This window comes from Furipterus horrens, unplaced genomic scaffold (assembly GCF_987537825.1).
Source record: "Furipterus horrens unplaced genomic scaffold, mFurHor1.1.pri manual_scaffold_5, whole genome shotgun sequence".
Taxonomy (NCBI): domain Eukaryota; kingdom Metazoa; phylum Chordata; class Mammalia; order Chiroptera; family Furipteridae; genus Furipterus; species Furipterus horrens.
The window spans coordinates 176,224,525-176,241,031 of record NW_028327175.1 but is presented as its reverse complement, the minus strand read 5'-3'; the positions used below and the strand labels follow the sequence as shown (position 1 = coordinate 176,241,031).

At 37.2% G+C, this 16,507-nt stretch overlaps 2 protein-coding genes across 7 annotated transcripts in view; one reads left to right on the top strand and one right to left on the bottom strand.

Annotated features, from left to right (window-relative positions):
- SHLD2 (shieldin complex subunit 2) overlaps positions 1 to 16,507 on the bottom strand; it is a 206,886-nt gene that overhangs the window by 181,222 nt on the left and 9,157 nt on the right. The gene's annotated exons all lie outside the window — the stretch shown is intronic.
- Positions 12,469 to 14,152, top strand: LOC150010427 (adaptin ear-binding coat-associated protein 1). Its single transcript, XM_090279505.1, has one exon. The coding sequence runs from the start codon at positions 12,475 to 12,477 to the stop codon at positions 13,294 to 13,296; it is 822 nt and encodes a 273-aa protein (XP_090135631.1). The 5' UTR covers positions 12,469 to 12,474; the 3' UTR covers positions 13,297 to 14,152.

The window sequence follows — 16,507 nt, the reverse complement described above, 5'->3', positions numbered from 1 at the left end:
TAGTACAACTTCAAGGAGATTACAAAAGGATATTGTGTTTATTTTTTTAAGTTAATCATGACCAATATTAGACATAATTAAAAACACAAATAATGACATAAGTTCCAATTTTCCAAAATGATGAGCTAGATTCAAGCCAACTATTTCTATGAAAACAACTAAGAAGAATAAGAAAGATACTTTTTTTTTTAATTCTTAAAAGTCACTAACAGATAACAAGATATTAAAGAATCATCCAGCTAAAACTTTAAGAGAAAACCAGGCATCTAGAGTAAGTTAGCATTACAGCTGCTTTTGGTCTGAGGGCATTTGATCATGAAGGAAAATATATGTGTTTGATGGTCTTAAAAGGTATGGGGAACATAATTCAGAAGACAGGACCCACATAAAATGATGAGTCTAAAAAGAGAGGATCTCCATAATGACCTGTAACCCTAAAGGGCAACAGCCTCAGGGTAACAGTCATTGACAGTAAACCAGTCCCTGCAGTCTTGTAACCAAGTTTTGCATCATTTGATGATTCAGAGTATTGCGAACACTGGATGGAGGCAGCATTTTGCCTGACCCTAGTCATCTACAGAATGAAGCACAGAAAAAGAAAAACTGAAAAGCACAAAAACAGTAGGTAAGAAACACAGAAGATAAAGTAAAGAAGGATAGAATGGGGTAGAGGCAATATCTGAAAAGGCAACAGTTGAAAACCTATTGCCCCATCTCTAGATTCAAAAATTCCAAAGAACAAAGATACAACAGAGCCAATAAATTGGTCCTATGAATAGATACACCATCTGGTGAGCTCCTGCCATTTCTTCTGCCTTCCCTTCTTTCACTACAGACACACACACATATAGACACTCCAGCCACAGTGAACTATGGCAGTTACTTAATGCATATCATTTTAATCAAGCTTTTTTTTTGTTTTGTATTGTTTTGTTTTGTTTTAAAGACACTTAGACTACATTTTAAATGGGGAGGGGGGTCAATTATAAAGATACGCATACCTGGTTTTAAAATTAGGATAATGCTGGCCTCGTAAAATGAGCTTGTGGGTCTTCCCTCCTCTTGAATTTTTTTTTGGAATAGTTTAAAAAGGATAAGTATTGGTTCTTCCTTGAGTGTTTGGTAAAATTCACCTGTAAAGCCATCCAGTACAGGACTTTAGTTCTTTGGGAATTTTTTTGACTACTGTTTCAAATCCACTAGTTGTAATCTCTCTATTCAGATTCTCTGTTCTTCCTGATTCAGTTTTGGAAAATTGTGTGTTTCTAGGAATTTATCCATTTCTTCCAGATTGTCCAATCTGTTTGCATATAGTTGTTCATAACATTTTCTTACAATCCTCTGTATTTCCTTGGTGTCAGTTGTTATATCTCCTCCTTCATTTCTGATTTATTTGGGTTCTCCTTTTTTGTTTCTTGATGAGTCTGGTTAAGGATTTGTCAATCTTCTTTATCTTTTCAAAGAACCCTCTCCTGGTTTCATTGATCTTTTTGCACTCTAGTTTTTTAAGACTGTATTTCACTTATTTCTGTTCTGATCTTTATGATTTCCTTCCTTCCACTTACTTTGGGCTCTATTTCTTTTTCAAGTTCTTTGTTTATTTGAGATTTTTCTTGTTTCTTGAAGAAGGCCTGTGATGGTATAAACTTACTCTTAGGACTGCTTTCACTGTATCCCACAGATTTTAAGTTGTGTTTTCATTTTTATTTGTCTCAAGGTATCTTGTGATTTCTCCTTTGATCTCATTACTGACCCATTCACTGTTTAGACATGTTATTTAGACTCCATGTCTTCCTGTATTTTTGTTTTTTTTCTTGTGATTGATTTCTAGATTCATATCATTGTAGTCTAAGCAGATGCTTGATATGATTTTGATTTTCTTAAATTTATAGAGATCTGCTCTTTGGTTTTACATGTGGTTCCTCCTGGAAAATGTTCCATGAGCACTTGAAAAAAAAATTCTGCTGCTATGTGTTGAAATACTATTAAGATAGCAATTAAACCCGTCTGGTCTAATTTGTAAGGCCACTGTTTTCTTGTTGGTGTTCTGTCTGGAAGATCTATCCATTGATGTCAATGGGGTAAGACACTACGATGAAACAAAATTATAGGCAAATATCCCTGAAAAACATAGATGCTATTAGCAAACCAGATATAGCAATACATTAAAAAGCTCATTCATCATGATCAAGTGGGATTTATTCTGGGAATGTAAGGTTGGTACAATATCTGCAAATCAATAAACGTGATACACCACAAAAACAAAATGAAGGATAAAAACCATATGGTCATATTGATAGATGCAGAGAATGTATTTGGTAAATTCTGGCACTGTTTTATGATAAAAACTCTCAGCAAAGTTGAAATAGAGGGAACATACCTCAGCGTAATAAAGGCCATACATGACAAACCCACAGCCAATATCATATTCAATGGTCAAAAACTAACAAGTGTTTCCCTTAAGTTTGGGAATAAAGGATGTCTGATTTACCACTCTCATTCAACACAGTACCAGAAATCCTAGCCACAGAAATCAGTTAAGAAGAACTAAAAGGCATTCGAATTGGAAAGAAACAAGTAAAACAGACAATATTTTTAAATGACATGATCCTGTATATAGAGAACCCTAAGATTCCATCAAAAAACTATTAAAACTGAAAAATGAATTCAACAAAATAAAATACAAAATAAATATCCAGAAATCAGTTACATTTTTATACACCAATAATGCACTAGCAAAAAGGGAAACTAAGAAATCAATCCTACTTACAACTGCATAAAAAAAAACAAAATACCTAGGAATAAGCTTAACCAAGGATGTAAAAGACCTGTGCTATTAAAATTCTAAGACACTGAAGAGAGAAATTGAAGAAGATACAAATACTGAAAACATATACCGTGTTCACGGACAGGAAGAATTAATATCATTAACATGTCCCTAGTAGCCCTGGCCAGGTGTCTCAGTTGGTTGGAGTGTTATCCTGTGTACCAAAAAGCTGCAGGTTTGATAACCAGTCAGGGCTCATACAAGGGGGGACACAAAAAAAAAAAAACGAAATTATCTTCTGGAGGGCAAGCCCCTTGTAAAACAGGCATCCCCTATTAGGTGAGTATTCTAGGAAACTATCTGTATCAGTGTACCAGCTGGCATTATTGTGAGAGGCTGCATTTGGCTTTAGTAAATTTTTTTTTTTTGAAGACTCTATCAATGTGTTTGCCCATTTCATGATGGGTGTTCAGCAGTTTTTGACCAAAATGACCGCCATGCCCCACCCTCCCTATTCACCCTATCTTGTCCCAAGCAACATTTTTTGCTTCCCCCAATGAAAAAAAGTCCTCAAAGGGAAACATTTTGCTAATGTGTAAGAGGTGAAACAAAAAATGGCAGAAGCATTAAACGGCATTAAAATCAATGAATTCAAAAACCATTTGAACAGTGGAAAAAAATCTCAACAGGTGTACTTTGAAGATGGCTAAAGTTTAAACATGTAAGAATACACTATTTTTTTATAAATAAATTCTGTTTTTGGGGGGTCCCCCCCTCGTACCTAGGTTGCAGGTTCGGTCTCCAGTTAGGGCACCCAAAGGAGGCAACTGGGCAATGTTTCTCTCTCACATCAATGTTTTTCTTTCTCTCTCTATCCTCGCTCTCTAAAATCAACAAACATATCCATAAGTGAGAATTTTTAAAAAGTCCATACCACCCAAAGCAATCTGTGAATTCAATGTAATTCCTATCGTGATACCAATGGCATATTTCACAGAATTAGTACAAATATTCCAAAATTTTATAGAGCCCAAAGACCCTGAAAAGCCACAGCAATCTTGAGAGGAAGAACAAAGTCAGAGAAATCATGCTACCTGCTATCAAAACTATACTATAAGGATAGTATCAAAACAACATGGTACTGGTATAAAAACAGACACATAGATCAATGGAACAGAATAAAGAGCCCAGAAATAAAACCACACCTTTATAGTCAATTCATATTTGACAAAGGATACAAAAACATACAATGTTATAACATATAATAAATGGTGTTGGGATATTGGATAAATGCAAAAAAAAATGAACCTAGACAACCATACTCAAGAGTAAATTCAAAATGGATTAAAGACTTAAATGTTAGCCTTGAAACCATAAAAAACCTAGAAGAAACCATAGGCTGTAAAATCTCGAACATTGTTTTAAAATATGCTTTATTGATTATGCTGTTACAGTTGTCCCAATTTCTTTTCCCTTTGTTCCCCTCCACCCAGTGACCCCCCTTTCCTCCAGCTGTCCCCTCCCTTAGTCCATTCCCATTGGTTGTGCAAATAGTTCCTCTCAACATCTTCCTATCTACTCCACTCCCTCCTACTATGCTTCTTAATTCCTGTACCATCTCCCTCCCTTTCCCCCTTCCCGCTCCCAGCTGACCTCCCCGCAATGTTCCCATACTTATGATTCTTTTCCCACTCCCATTGCCTACTCAGTTTGCCTTTGTTTTGATTCCCTAGCTTCTGTTGTTGGTTGTTGTAATACAGTTTTCATTTTAATGATCATAGTTTTGATCCTCTTTCTCCTAAACAAGTCCCTTTAACATTTCATATAACAGTGGTTTGGATGTGATGAACTCCTTCAGTTTTACCTCGTCCTGGAAGCACTTTCTCTGCCCTTCTATTCTGAATGACAGCTTCGCTGGATAGAGTAATCGTGGCTGTAGGTTTTTGATTTTCATTACTTTGAATATTTCTTGCCTGTCCCTTCTTGCATACAGACTTTTGAGAAATCAGCTGAGAGTCTTATTGGGACCCCTTTGTACATAATTCTCTTCTCTTTTGCTGCTTTCAAGATTCTCTCTTTATCCTTAATTTTTGACATTTTGATTATAATGTATCTTGGTGTGGTTCTCCCTGGGTCCAGTTTTTTTTTTAACTCTCTGTGCTTCCTGGACCTCTAAGTCTATTTTTTTCCCCAAGTTAGGGAAGTTCTGCTTCATTATTTTTTTCACATAAGTTTTCAGTTTCTAGTTCTTCTTCACCTTCTGGCAACCCTATGATTCGGATGTTGACCCGCTTATAGCTATCCCATAGGTTTCTGAGCCTCCCTTCATTTTCCTCACTTTTCATTTCCTCTTTCCACACTGGGTGACTGTTTGTTCCTTCCCTATGTTCCGATTTGTTGATTTGATCCCTGGTTTTCTTTCCCTGACCACTTGTTTCGTATGTCTTTTCATTCATTTCAGGTCTAGCTTTCATTCCTTCTCCGTCTTGTTTAAGATCTACTGTCAGGTCTATAAGCATTCTTATAACCAAAGGTCTGAACTGTCCCTCAGAAAGATTTCCTATCTGCTAATCCGTTAGATCAGATATTTGCTGGCTGGTCACCTGCGTCACTGGGATCTCTATCATGAACTTTGTCATTCTGATAGTTTTGTGTTTACCTTTGCTTCCTGGGCAGGACTGTCACACCTCCTATGCTATAGGGGGCAGAGTCCCATACACTCATCACTACTGGGCGACCTTCTCACCACATGGCGGCGTTTTGTGTGAAGGCGGGGTCTAAGATGGATTCTTGCTGTTTACTCTCCACTAAGAGACCAGGAGCTTCTTCCTCCGTCCCCACCCCCTCCAGCCTTCACAGTCCAAGGCAATGGGGGTCTGCCTTTCCCAGCATTGGAATCGGGAGCTGATGGGTCTAGTCTCCCGCCGAAGGTGCTTCCCAGGTGTTTCTTGCCTCTTTTTAAATATGGCTATCTGCGCTTACCACCATCCGCCATTGTCGCCACAGCTGCCACCGCCAGCACAGCTTGACCTCTCCGCCCCGGCTTCACCCCTCCTTCCCATCCGAACGAGCACCACTTCTTTATAACTTCATACATTGGACTCCCAAGTAGCTTTATTTTCTAGAACTTCTGGTTATTTCTGGTTTTGCAGTAGATGTATTCCTTCTTAGTTGTGGAGGGAGATGGAGCATGTCAGTCTAGGCCTCCATCTTGGCTGGAAGTCCCTCAAACATTTTTTATAGCAATTTTTTTCTGATATATCACCTCAGGCAAGGGAAACAAACAAATAAAAAATACACAAATGGGATTACATCAAACTAAATATTTTTTCACAGCAAAGGAAAACATCAACAAAGAGAACCCACTGAATGGGAGAACATAACTCACTAATACATTTGATAAGGGCGTAATATCCAAATTTGTAAGGAACTTATAAAACTCAACACCAAAAAAATAAACAGTCCAATTAAGAAATGGGCAAAGGAGCTGAATACACATTTCTCCAAAGAGGACATAATGATGGCCAATAAACATACTGCTCAATATCACCAATCATCAGAGAAATGCACATTAAAACCACAATGAGATATCACCTCACACCCGTCAGAATGGCTGTCATCAATAGGTCAAAAAACAGCAAGTGTTGGCAAAGATGTGAAGAAAAGGGAACCCTCATGCACTGCTGGTGGGAATGGAGATTGATACAGCCATTGTGGAAAGCAGTATGGAGTTACCTCAAAAAATTAACAATGCCTGGCTGGTGTGGCTCAGTGGATTGAGAGTCAGCCTGCGAGCCAAGTGTCGCTGGTTTGATTCCCAGTCAGGGCACATAACTAGGTTGCACGTCAGGTCCCCATTTGGGGGCACAAGTGGGAGGCAACCACATAGTGATGTTTCTCTTCCTCTCTTTCTCTTTTCCCCTCTGTCTAAAAATAAATAAATAAACAAACAAATTATTTTTTTAAAGAGTATTAAAAAAAAGTAATTAACAATGAAACTGCCTTATAACCATTCCTGGCAATATATCCAAAGAAACACAGAACACTGATTTGAAAGAATACATACACCCCTATGTTCACTGCAGCATTACTTACAATTTGGAATCAGCCAAAGTGCCCATCAGTAGATAAGTAGATTAAAAAACTGTGGTACATTTATACAATGGAATACTACTCAGCAGTAGAAAAAAAGAAATTCAACCTTTTGCAACAGCATAAATGGACCTGGAGAATATTATGCTAAGTGTAATAAGCCATTCACAGAAAGACAAGTGCCATATGATTTTACTTATATTTGGAATCTAATGAACAAAACAAACTAACAAAAAGGAGACAGACTCATGGATACTGTGAACAGACTGGTCACTGTCAGAGGAGAGGGGGTAGGGGATGGGGTGAGAAGAGTGAAGGGATGAAGAAAGAAAGAGAAGAAAGAAAGGGAAGGAAGGGAGGAAGGAAGAAAAAAGAAACACTCATGCTCTATGGGGATTGCCAAAAGGAAGGGGAGTGTAGGGGAGGTAGAAGAGGGTGAAGAGAGGATAAATGGTAATGGAAGGAGACTTGACTTGGGGGTAGTAAACACACAATATAACATACAGATGATGTACTGTAAAACTGTATACCTGAAATCTATAATTTAATTACCAATGTCACCCCAATAAATTCAATTTAAACATTAAAAAAATACACATAGATTAGAAGTGAACTTAAAATTGGAAAGCCTTTCAGACTACCTCACATCATAAGTTTCTGGTCAGCATTTAGACTAAACATGGCTGGGCACCCACCTGAAAAGTAATCAGTCATCTGCAGCCTGATGAACAGGGAATTAAGGTCACATTTGTACCAAATCATACCACCTAAAAGGGCTAAGGGCATAGTAGTGAACATGACTAACATCAACAGTGCAGTTCCAGGTAATCTGGCAAAAAGCATGTTGGTCAGCATCACAATTTGGCTGACGTGACGTGACAATCAGAAATAATATACCTGCAACCAAAGTGAATTTCTTTTTTATAACTTTTTTCAATTAGTTTATATTCAATTTTATTTTAAGGCATAGGACAATCATACACTTTACAAAGTGTTCCACCTGATATTTCCAGTACCCAACTGGCACCAAAGTTAATTTCTCAGTGTTGATAACTATGTCATGGCTATGTAAGATGTTAACATTAGAGAAAGTTGGGTTAGGTAACTATTTGCTATCTTTGCAACTTTTAAGTAAATCTAAAATCTATAAAGAAAAAATTACTTCAAATTATTAGAAATAAAATTATTTCAAAATAAAAAATTAATTTTTAAAATTGGAGACTAAATATATCTAGTTATTTTTTCTCAACTATTAGTACTTTAATAAGTAAAGTGCTTTTATGATCCTAGATACATATTTTAAATATTACTTTTTTCATTTTTCAGAATTTTTTAAAATTCTAATTCATTTTTTGTCAATTACTGTTTTAACTGATTACTGTAAAAAAAATTTAACTTAAATATTCCATAATAAGAACCCATATGAAAGAATAGTGATATAGACTAGAAATAAAATGAATCTATAGAAATAGGTTAGGAATGAAACCTAAGTGTTCTCCTCTCTGTCCCATCTATTTCATTTCTGAGTTCAGAAGCAAGAGTTGGATCAGTGAGGAATACCCTGTAGTTGAAAATGCAGTTATTCCGAACTTACAGGGTACTCTTTCTGTTATTCTCATTCATACACTTTGTAATTTTCTCTAAAAAAATACTAAAATAAATAAAAACACTAAGAGGCAAGAAATTGGAAATTCTCAGGGCTTGGGTATTTGTTTTTTCCACTTAAATTATTTCTGATTAATTTAAAACCAATTGTGATTGCTTCTCTAATATAGTTTAATTCACTTTTTTAGTGTTTATGTTATATTTTATTTATTTATTTTAGAGAGAAGGGAAGGGAGAGAGAAGGAGAGAGAAACATGATGTGAGAGAGAAACATCAATCAGTTGCCTCCTGCACACCCCTGCGATCAGGGATCAAATCTGCAACCGAGGTACGGGCCCTGACTGGGAAGCAAATCCGTGACCTTTCGCCTTACTGAATGATGCCCAACCAACTGAGTCACACAAGTCTGGGCTATGTTATAATTTAAAAGAAATAAGAGAGAAAATGAAATTACAGAAGACAAAGTTTATAATGCATTAAAATAAAAATATACCAAATAATTATTATTCAAAATAATTCCATTTTATATTCAACCTAAAAAATACAAATGAAGGTAGGAATAAATAGTACTGCTTTAATTTGAGTCTTTCATCAGAAACTTCCTTTACTTCTGCAGTCCTGAAACTTCTGCCTCTCTTTCAGCACTTTCTTATTGACATACTGTTTGTCAGACACATCACCGATTTTTTTTTAATAGCTGACCAGAACTTTCGTTGTTGATGTTGGCAGATACCAAATTCTAGAATCTAAGATGGAATCACTTTGTGCTTCATTGTTTCAGATGTCCCTCCAAGAAAGCAATCATAATGGATCCACATTTGATAAGGAAACTATGGGGGACAATAACCTTGAATGCGCACTCCATGTACCTTCAAAACAGACTTATCCCAAACTGTGCTTCTCATTGTGTGTTACTATACAACATTGAATCCAAGAGGCTGTGATTTCTGCCCTTAGCACAAAGACAAGAACTCCTAATCTCAACATAAAAGCCAGATTAGTCCTCTAACTAACTTAAGCCACTTGCTTTGTGGTACACCAATGAGAATAAGTTAGTGAGGGCAGATTCGCCTGAAAATCTGCTGAAATCATTTGAACATCTGACATTTCATTATAAATCCCAGATTTTCCCCAGAAGTTGAGGATAAGTTTCTATTCTGTCTACTTGTCTAGCAACAGAGGAAATATCACAGGTTAGTCACTGTCAATGGTAAAAAGCTGTTCAAAAAAAAGAGGCATAATGTTGAAACTCTCATCACAATATGAGATTTCAAAGGGAACTAGACTGCAAATTTCTCAACGTAGAGAACATGATAGTTTTCAAAGAGAATTAGAATCTGCATATTTCTCAATGCATTGAACATAAAACCTCAAGCATCATAACCACCAGTGTCATATTTAACAAAAGTTCATCCCTCTTCCACCTTGTATTAAGGAAATATACTATCACAATCAGCACAACGTCAGTCATTTATTTTCTGTGGCAAATACATGAAACACTACTGGTTGCCAACTTAGCAATTGTCCCCTCCACCCTTTTAATTTTGCTGGCAGAATCTCCCTGTACTTCAGAAGCTAAAAGTGGCAGGAAGTCCTCCTTCTCGCCTCCCTTACAGCAAGGGCATGGGCATTGACCCATTCCCAGCTACTGGGGCCAAAGAAAACTGAAGCTGGCAGGCAGGCCTTTGGAAAAGGTTTTCTTCCCAATAAAGAGATCTGTATGAGAAGAAACTGCTATTCTTTTACACAGTACTTAGCTGTGTCTGCATATGTACTTTGGAACTGCTACAGCAATTTTACAATCATGAGGAAAGATATCACCAATGTGCTAGATATAACACAGAGAAAAGCACTTGGGTGCCAGATGTTATCATTGAGCCGTGTACCAACAAGAGAAGAATGTTACCTCCAGAATTCTTGTTAGATTATATCTATCTTAGTTAGTTTATGGCTTTACTTTAAGTAATTTTTATTTGGATATTATTACTTGAGGGTGAAAGCATCCTAACACAACTAACAAATTTCTGTACACTCCATGCTATCTAGATTAGGAAGTTAGACACTGCTACTTAGCTGAATCCAGCCATTACCAGTGTCTTTACCTTGATCCCTACTGGTTCATTCATGTTTTTGTTTTCTTTTCACAAAGGAGCAAACTCAATGTAATTATAGTCATATTTATGTTTCACAATAAATTCTGTTTCTTCCACAACTTCTCCATGATGGCCTATGGGGGAAGGTACTCCTTGCTTCTCCAGTATATTTTTCAGATGCCTCCGCTTTTAATAGCATCACATAATATCCCAATTTTTAGCTTACACTTTCTTACTATACAAACTCCAACCCAATATTGAAATCACAACTGATCTAAAATTTCCAAAGAGGAAATGCTAAAGATGAAAAGTTGCTTTTATAAAGGGTTATCCACATTGATCAGTAAACAGCACTGAATGGTGAGGCATCCTGAATGCTGAATAAGTGAATATGCTATCCTTTTTACATATAAGGAAAACAAGAAAAATTAACCTCAACTAAAAACAAAGAAAAAGACAGAGACATATATTAGATGCAAGTGAGTTCAGAATCCTACCTTAGTACAGTTAATTTTTAAGAGACTTCAGTTCCCAATATTTTTCATGTTTATTCACAACATGGAAAAAATCCTCAGCAAGTTGATAAAAATCTTTGTTGAGTATTATTCAGCAATTCAGCAAAATGAAAACGTAACCAAACTAGACAAGCACGTATAACTGAAATTTATTATGGAAAAAGTTTTTTAAGAGAAAAAACTCTACAAATCCTGAAATTTTCAGACCCTTTTCTTTAATATATCTTCCTTCATTGTTTTTTATTACAAAAACATGCTCACTACAGAGAAAAAAATCAAAATTATAAATTTTTCTGTAATCAGTTAGAAATCCAAAAGCAAATAGTAGACAAACTTTTCCTGAAAACTCTGACACAAAAGCTCCAAAAACAATCCATAATGCACAAAAATTACCAATACTTGGAAAAAAACAGAGTAGGTGATACTCATTTTCAGCCAAATTGCTGTTCAAGCCAAACTGTTGTGATGATCAAATTGCTTTTAACCAAAGTATATGCTATCACAGTCTCATTCATCTTCAGGCATCTGAATATGGTGCTCCCTTAGTACAGGGTACTCTTCTCTCCCCACACTCATCTTGCTGATTAATGAAGTACTGACAGGCATTTGTGAACTAAAATCTATTAAAATTAGTAACATGGGGACCAGATTTTAAAAATCAGTTTTTTTGTTTATTGTTTTAAACGCTCTATTTCAAAATTAAATTGTGGGAGACAGGCAGGCATGGTTCAAAAAACTTTGACGACACCTGTGTGGAGCCCAGCCTGAAAACAGGAACCTGGGTCTTAACTGGCTGGTTTTTGTCTTTCGTGCTTGCTATGATCCCACCCTCTGAGAGGTTTTAAAGGTAGAATAGAAATGCAAAGTGGTTTTTCAGGAAAAGGGAACCTGCTCTGTTTTTCTCTGAAGAGCCCCAAATTCTTGTCAGTAGAATGTCAAAAACAGAACAATTAAGTAAGAGGAAATGTTTTTGAACTTGTGTAAAATACCTGGGGGTTTCAACCCTGTATTGATCTGCATTTCCCTTTATTATCATTCCCAACCATTTGGTTAGGGGTTGCATGTTTTTTTTATGCATTTCCGCATGTAGGAAGTAGATAAAAACCCTGGCTAATAAATAAATGGGGCAATTTTCCTCAGAAAAGACCCCCTCCCTCCCTTCCTCAGATGGTGAGTGTCTGAATAGTTTCTTCATCCATTCCGAGGGACCCAGAGTCTTTCTCGTTAAATATTTGATTTGTGATATAATTTAGTTTTATATCATTCTTAATACCTAGGTAACAATTTTGCCAAATACAAACTGAGCAACTTTATGAGAAAAACAAAATTCTAATGACTATTATATTCTATGTCCAAATGTACTACTTATACTTAAGAAGGTAAAGTTGACAGCAGAGCCAAGATGGCGGCGGAGTTGGAGTACGAGTCTGTCCTGTGCGTAAAGCCCGACGTCAGCGTCTACCGGATTCCGCCCAGGGCTTCCAACCGCGGTTACAGGGCATCTGACTGGAAATTAGACCAGCCTGATTGGACTGGTCGCCTCCGAATCACTTCAAAAGGGAAGATTGCTTATATCAAACTCGAGGATAAAGTTTCAGGGGAACTCTTTGCTCAGGCACCAGTAGAACAGTATCCTGGTATTGCTGTGGAGACAGTGACAGACTCCAGCCGCTACTTTGTAATCCGGATCCAGGATGGTACTGGGCGCAGTGCTTTCATTGGCATTGGCTTCACAGATCGGGGTGATGCCTTCGACTTTAATGTCTCCTTGCAAGATCACTTCAAGTGGGTAAAGCAGGAATCTGAGATTTCCAAAGAATCTCAGGAAATGGACACACGTCCCAAGTTGGATCTGGGCTTCAAGGAAGGACAGACCATCAAGTTGAGTATTGGGAACATTACAACCAAGAAAGGAGGCACTTCTAAGCCCAAGACTGCAGGGACTGGGGGCCTAAGCTTACTCCCACCCCCACCTGGAGGCAAAGTCACTATTCCCCCGCCGTCCTCCTCAGTTGCCATCAGCAATCATGTCACTCCACCACCCATTCCAAAATCTAACCATGGAGGTAGTGATGCAGATATCCTTTTAGATTTGGATGCCCCTGTCACGGCACCAACACCAACTCCAGTTTCTGCCAGCAATGACTTGTGGGGAGACTTTAGTACTGCACCCAGCTCTGTTCCAAACCAGGCCCCACAACCGTCCAACTGGGTCCAGTTCTGAATAGCATTGGCTTAAGGACAGACTTGAAGAATAAAATGACCTTGAGGGCACCAATCTGTGAGGGAAGTTAGGAATCCCTTCTCTCCCCAGAGCCAAAATTACAGGACAATCTTTTTTCATAGCTTCTCCATTGCGTTCAAGCTGGTTTATATCATTCCCCTGTGTTGTTACTTGCTGTACAGCCGAGAAAGTACTATCTGTTATCTCCTCTTCACTATCAAGGCAGGGGAATAGTAGGTCTTATCATACTTGTGGCTGACTATGCAGAGCTCCAAAGGCCAGGGTCTCTGTGAGGGGAAAATGACCTAACATCTGCAAAATTTTTCTCCATTTTTTAAATTCTTTAACATATTTCAGAATTATCTCATGACCCTTGTATCCCTCTTTGTGAAGCCCTATTTAGCAATTTCAGGGGAAACAAAAGTCCTGAAATTTCCCTTTCCACTAACCCAAGACTCTGCAAATAGACAGACAGACCTCAGTGTTTACAAATACAGAATTTTGATAGGGAAGAATGGAGAAAAGCCTGTTTCTTGGGTCTTTGCTCTATGTCCTCCTTCAGGCTTACCCCGTTCAGTGAACACCCAGTGCTGGGTGCAGTTCCATCACCCTCTCATGTGTTTACATGTCTCTCTCTGTGATACGAGGGTTATGTTGGTGGCACCTCCACTGTTCTTTTGGGTGTTGAATATACAACATCTTCAATCAGTGGGTGTCTCTTGGATGAAGGAGGTTTAAGGAGCTGTGTTTTCCAGGTTATATTGTAGAGAAGTGTTTACAGTCAGTTCTCACTTAATGTCAATAGGTCCGTGACTTGAAGCTAAACCACTTGTAACAAAGCCAGTTTTAGCGTAGGCTCATTAAGAGTTACGTTCCTACAGCATCTCGTCAGCAGCATAACAAAACAGCTTATCGAAGGACCTTCTGTTCTTCCTTGCAGCTCCGTCTAATTGCTACATTTGAAGTGTTATTTTGTATTTGCCTGATTATTTCAACCTGAAGTTGAGGGGTTAGAGTTCTTAATCTGATTTGTAGAGCAGAGAGGTTGAAAGCACTTAACTCTTATTCACTACCCACATTGCCTTGCTGCCTGGGTATCTGGCCCCTTTCCATAAACATTTTCAATCCATCTCGCTCTTCATCAGAAAAGCTGCTATTACATGTATCCTCATTTATGAGGGAAGTTGGAGAGTCATCGCTTTAGCTGTGATAGGTTTTGTCCAAATGACAGTGTTGACACCCATCACCCAGGGTATCTCAAAGGCAAGTTGCTCTCCCACCACGTTCCTTTCCCTCTGCCCTGCCATTCCTTTTACGATGCTGTGAAGAGAGTTCCCTTCCACAGGTGACTGGGTACTACCTATTTTGTTTGTTAATGACCAGTTTTGAGGATGGAATGAAAAGATATCCTCTCTTCCCTTAGTAACTATTTGGATGTGTATACTCTGGCTGAAGGGAGTCCTTATGTTTAGTTTCAAATTATATTCTCTCCTGGATTGCCATTTTGACTCCTTTTAACTTTGGGTCCATTTCTTTTCATTGCCTCCCCTTCCAGGCAGCTCTATTCTTACAGAGCATTTTAAAATTCCATAGAAAACACTAAAAGGAACGTCTATAGAATCACTAGTGACTAACTATTGGGAACCTATTTTCTCAATCTTTCTCCATGTTGTGTTCTTTGTATTCTCAAGATGATAATATATTATGTATTAGAATTGCTGAAAAGTTTGAATGAAGTTTAAGATATATGTATATAAAGTGTATTGGTGCAATAATGGTAATTAAAAATATGGAAAAAGGAAAAAAAAAAAAAAAAAAAAAAAAAAAGAAGGTAAAGTAGTCCTGAGATGAAAGAGTTTGAAAACTGATGTTCTGTGTAGTAATAGGTTGTTCACTGTAGTACTTGTAACTTCGAGATACTGGAAACAACCTATTTATCCATCAATAAGAGACTAGCAAAAATAATTCTGGCATATCCATGCAATGAAATACTATGCAACAGTAAAAGAGAATGAGGAGCAATTAGGCAATAAAATAAGATAAAACACATCCAGAGTTAAAAGGAAAAAGTAAAACTATCTCTATTATGTTCTGAAAAGACGAAGCATTTCTGAAAATTTAAAAGACCTGAATAAATAAAAAGACATCTCATGTTCATGAAAAAGATGATGTAATATTGTTAAAATGGTACTACTTTCCAAATTAATCTATAGATTCAACATAATCCCAATCAAAATACCAGCTAGCTTTTTTGCAGAAATTGACCACCTGATCCTAAAATGTCCATGAAAAGTCAAGGGACTCAGAATAACCAAACAAAGTTGAAAAAGAACAAAGTTGGAGGACTCACACCTCCCGATTTCAAAACTTACTTCATAAGGATAGATATAGGGGCAAGTGGAAAAGAACTGAAGAGTCCCAAATAAACCCTCACATTTTGATCAATTGATTTTCGATAAAGTGCATAGACAATTCAGTGGGGAAGTAGCCTTTCAAACACATGACACTGGAACAAATGAATACCCACATGCAAAAGAATGAAACTGAACTCTTTACTCATTTCATATACAAAAATCAACTCAAAATGGATCAAAGACCTACATGTAAAAGCTAAAACTATAAAAGTCTTAGAAAACATAAATGTAAATCTTCATGCCTTCCAATTAGACAATGATTCCTTAGACATGACACCAAAAGCACAAGCAACAAAAGAAAATATTTATAAATTGGACACCAACAAAAAAGTTGAAAGAAAACACTTGCAAATCAAGTATCTGATAAGGGATTTATAGCTAGAATATATATATATATATATATATATATATATATATATATATATAAAGAACTCTACAGCTCAACAATAAAAAGACAAATAATCTACTTTAAAAATAGAGAAAAGATGTGAACAGACATTCTCAGAAAAAGATATACATCCCTGACTGGGGTGGCTCAGTAGGCTGGACACTGTTTTGCAAAGTGAAAGGTCATGGTTCCAATCCTGGTCAGGGCACAGGCCTGGGTTGAGGGCAGTCCGTGGTCCGGGCACAAGTGGGAGGCAGCCTATGGATGCTTCTCTCCCTCTCTTTCTCCCTCCTTTCCCCTCTCTAAAAGTAAATAAATAAAATCTTTTTTTTTTAAGATATACAAATAGCCAATGATACATATAAAGTCGCTCAACATCATTAGCCATCCAGAAAATGCAAATCAAAAC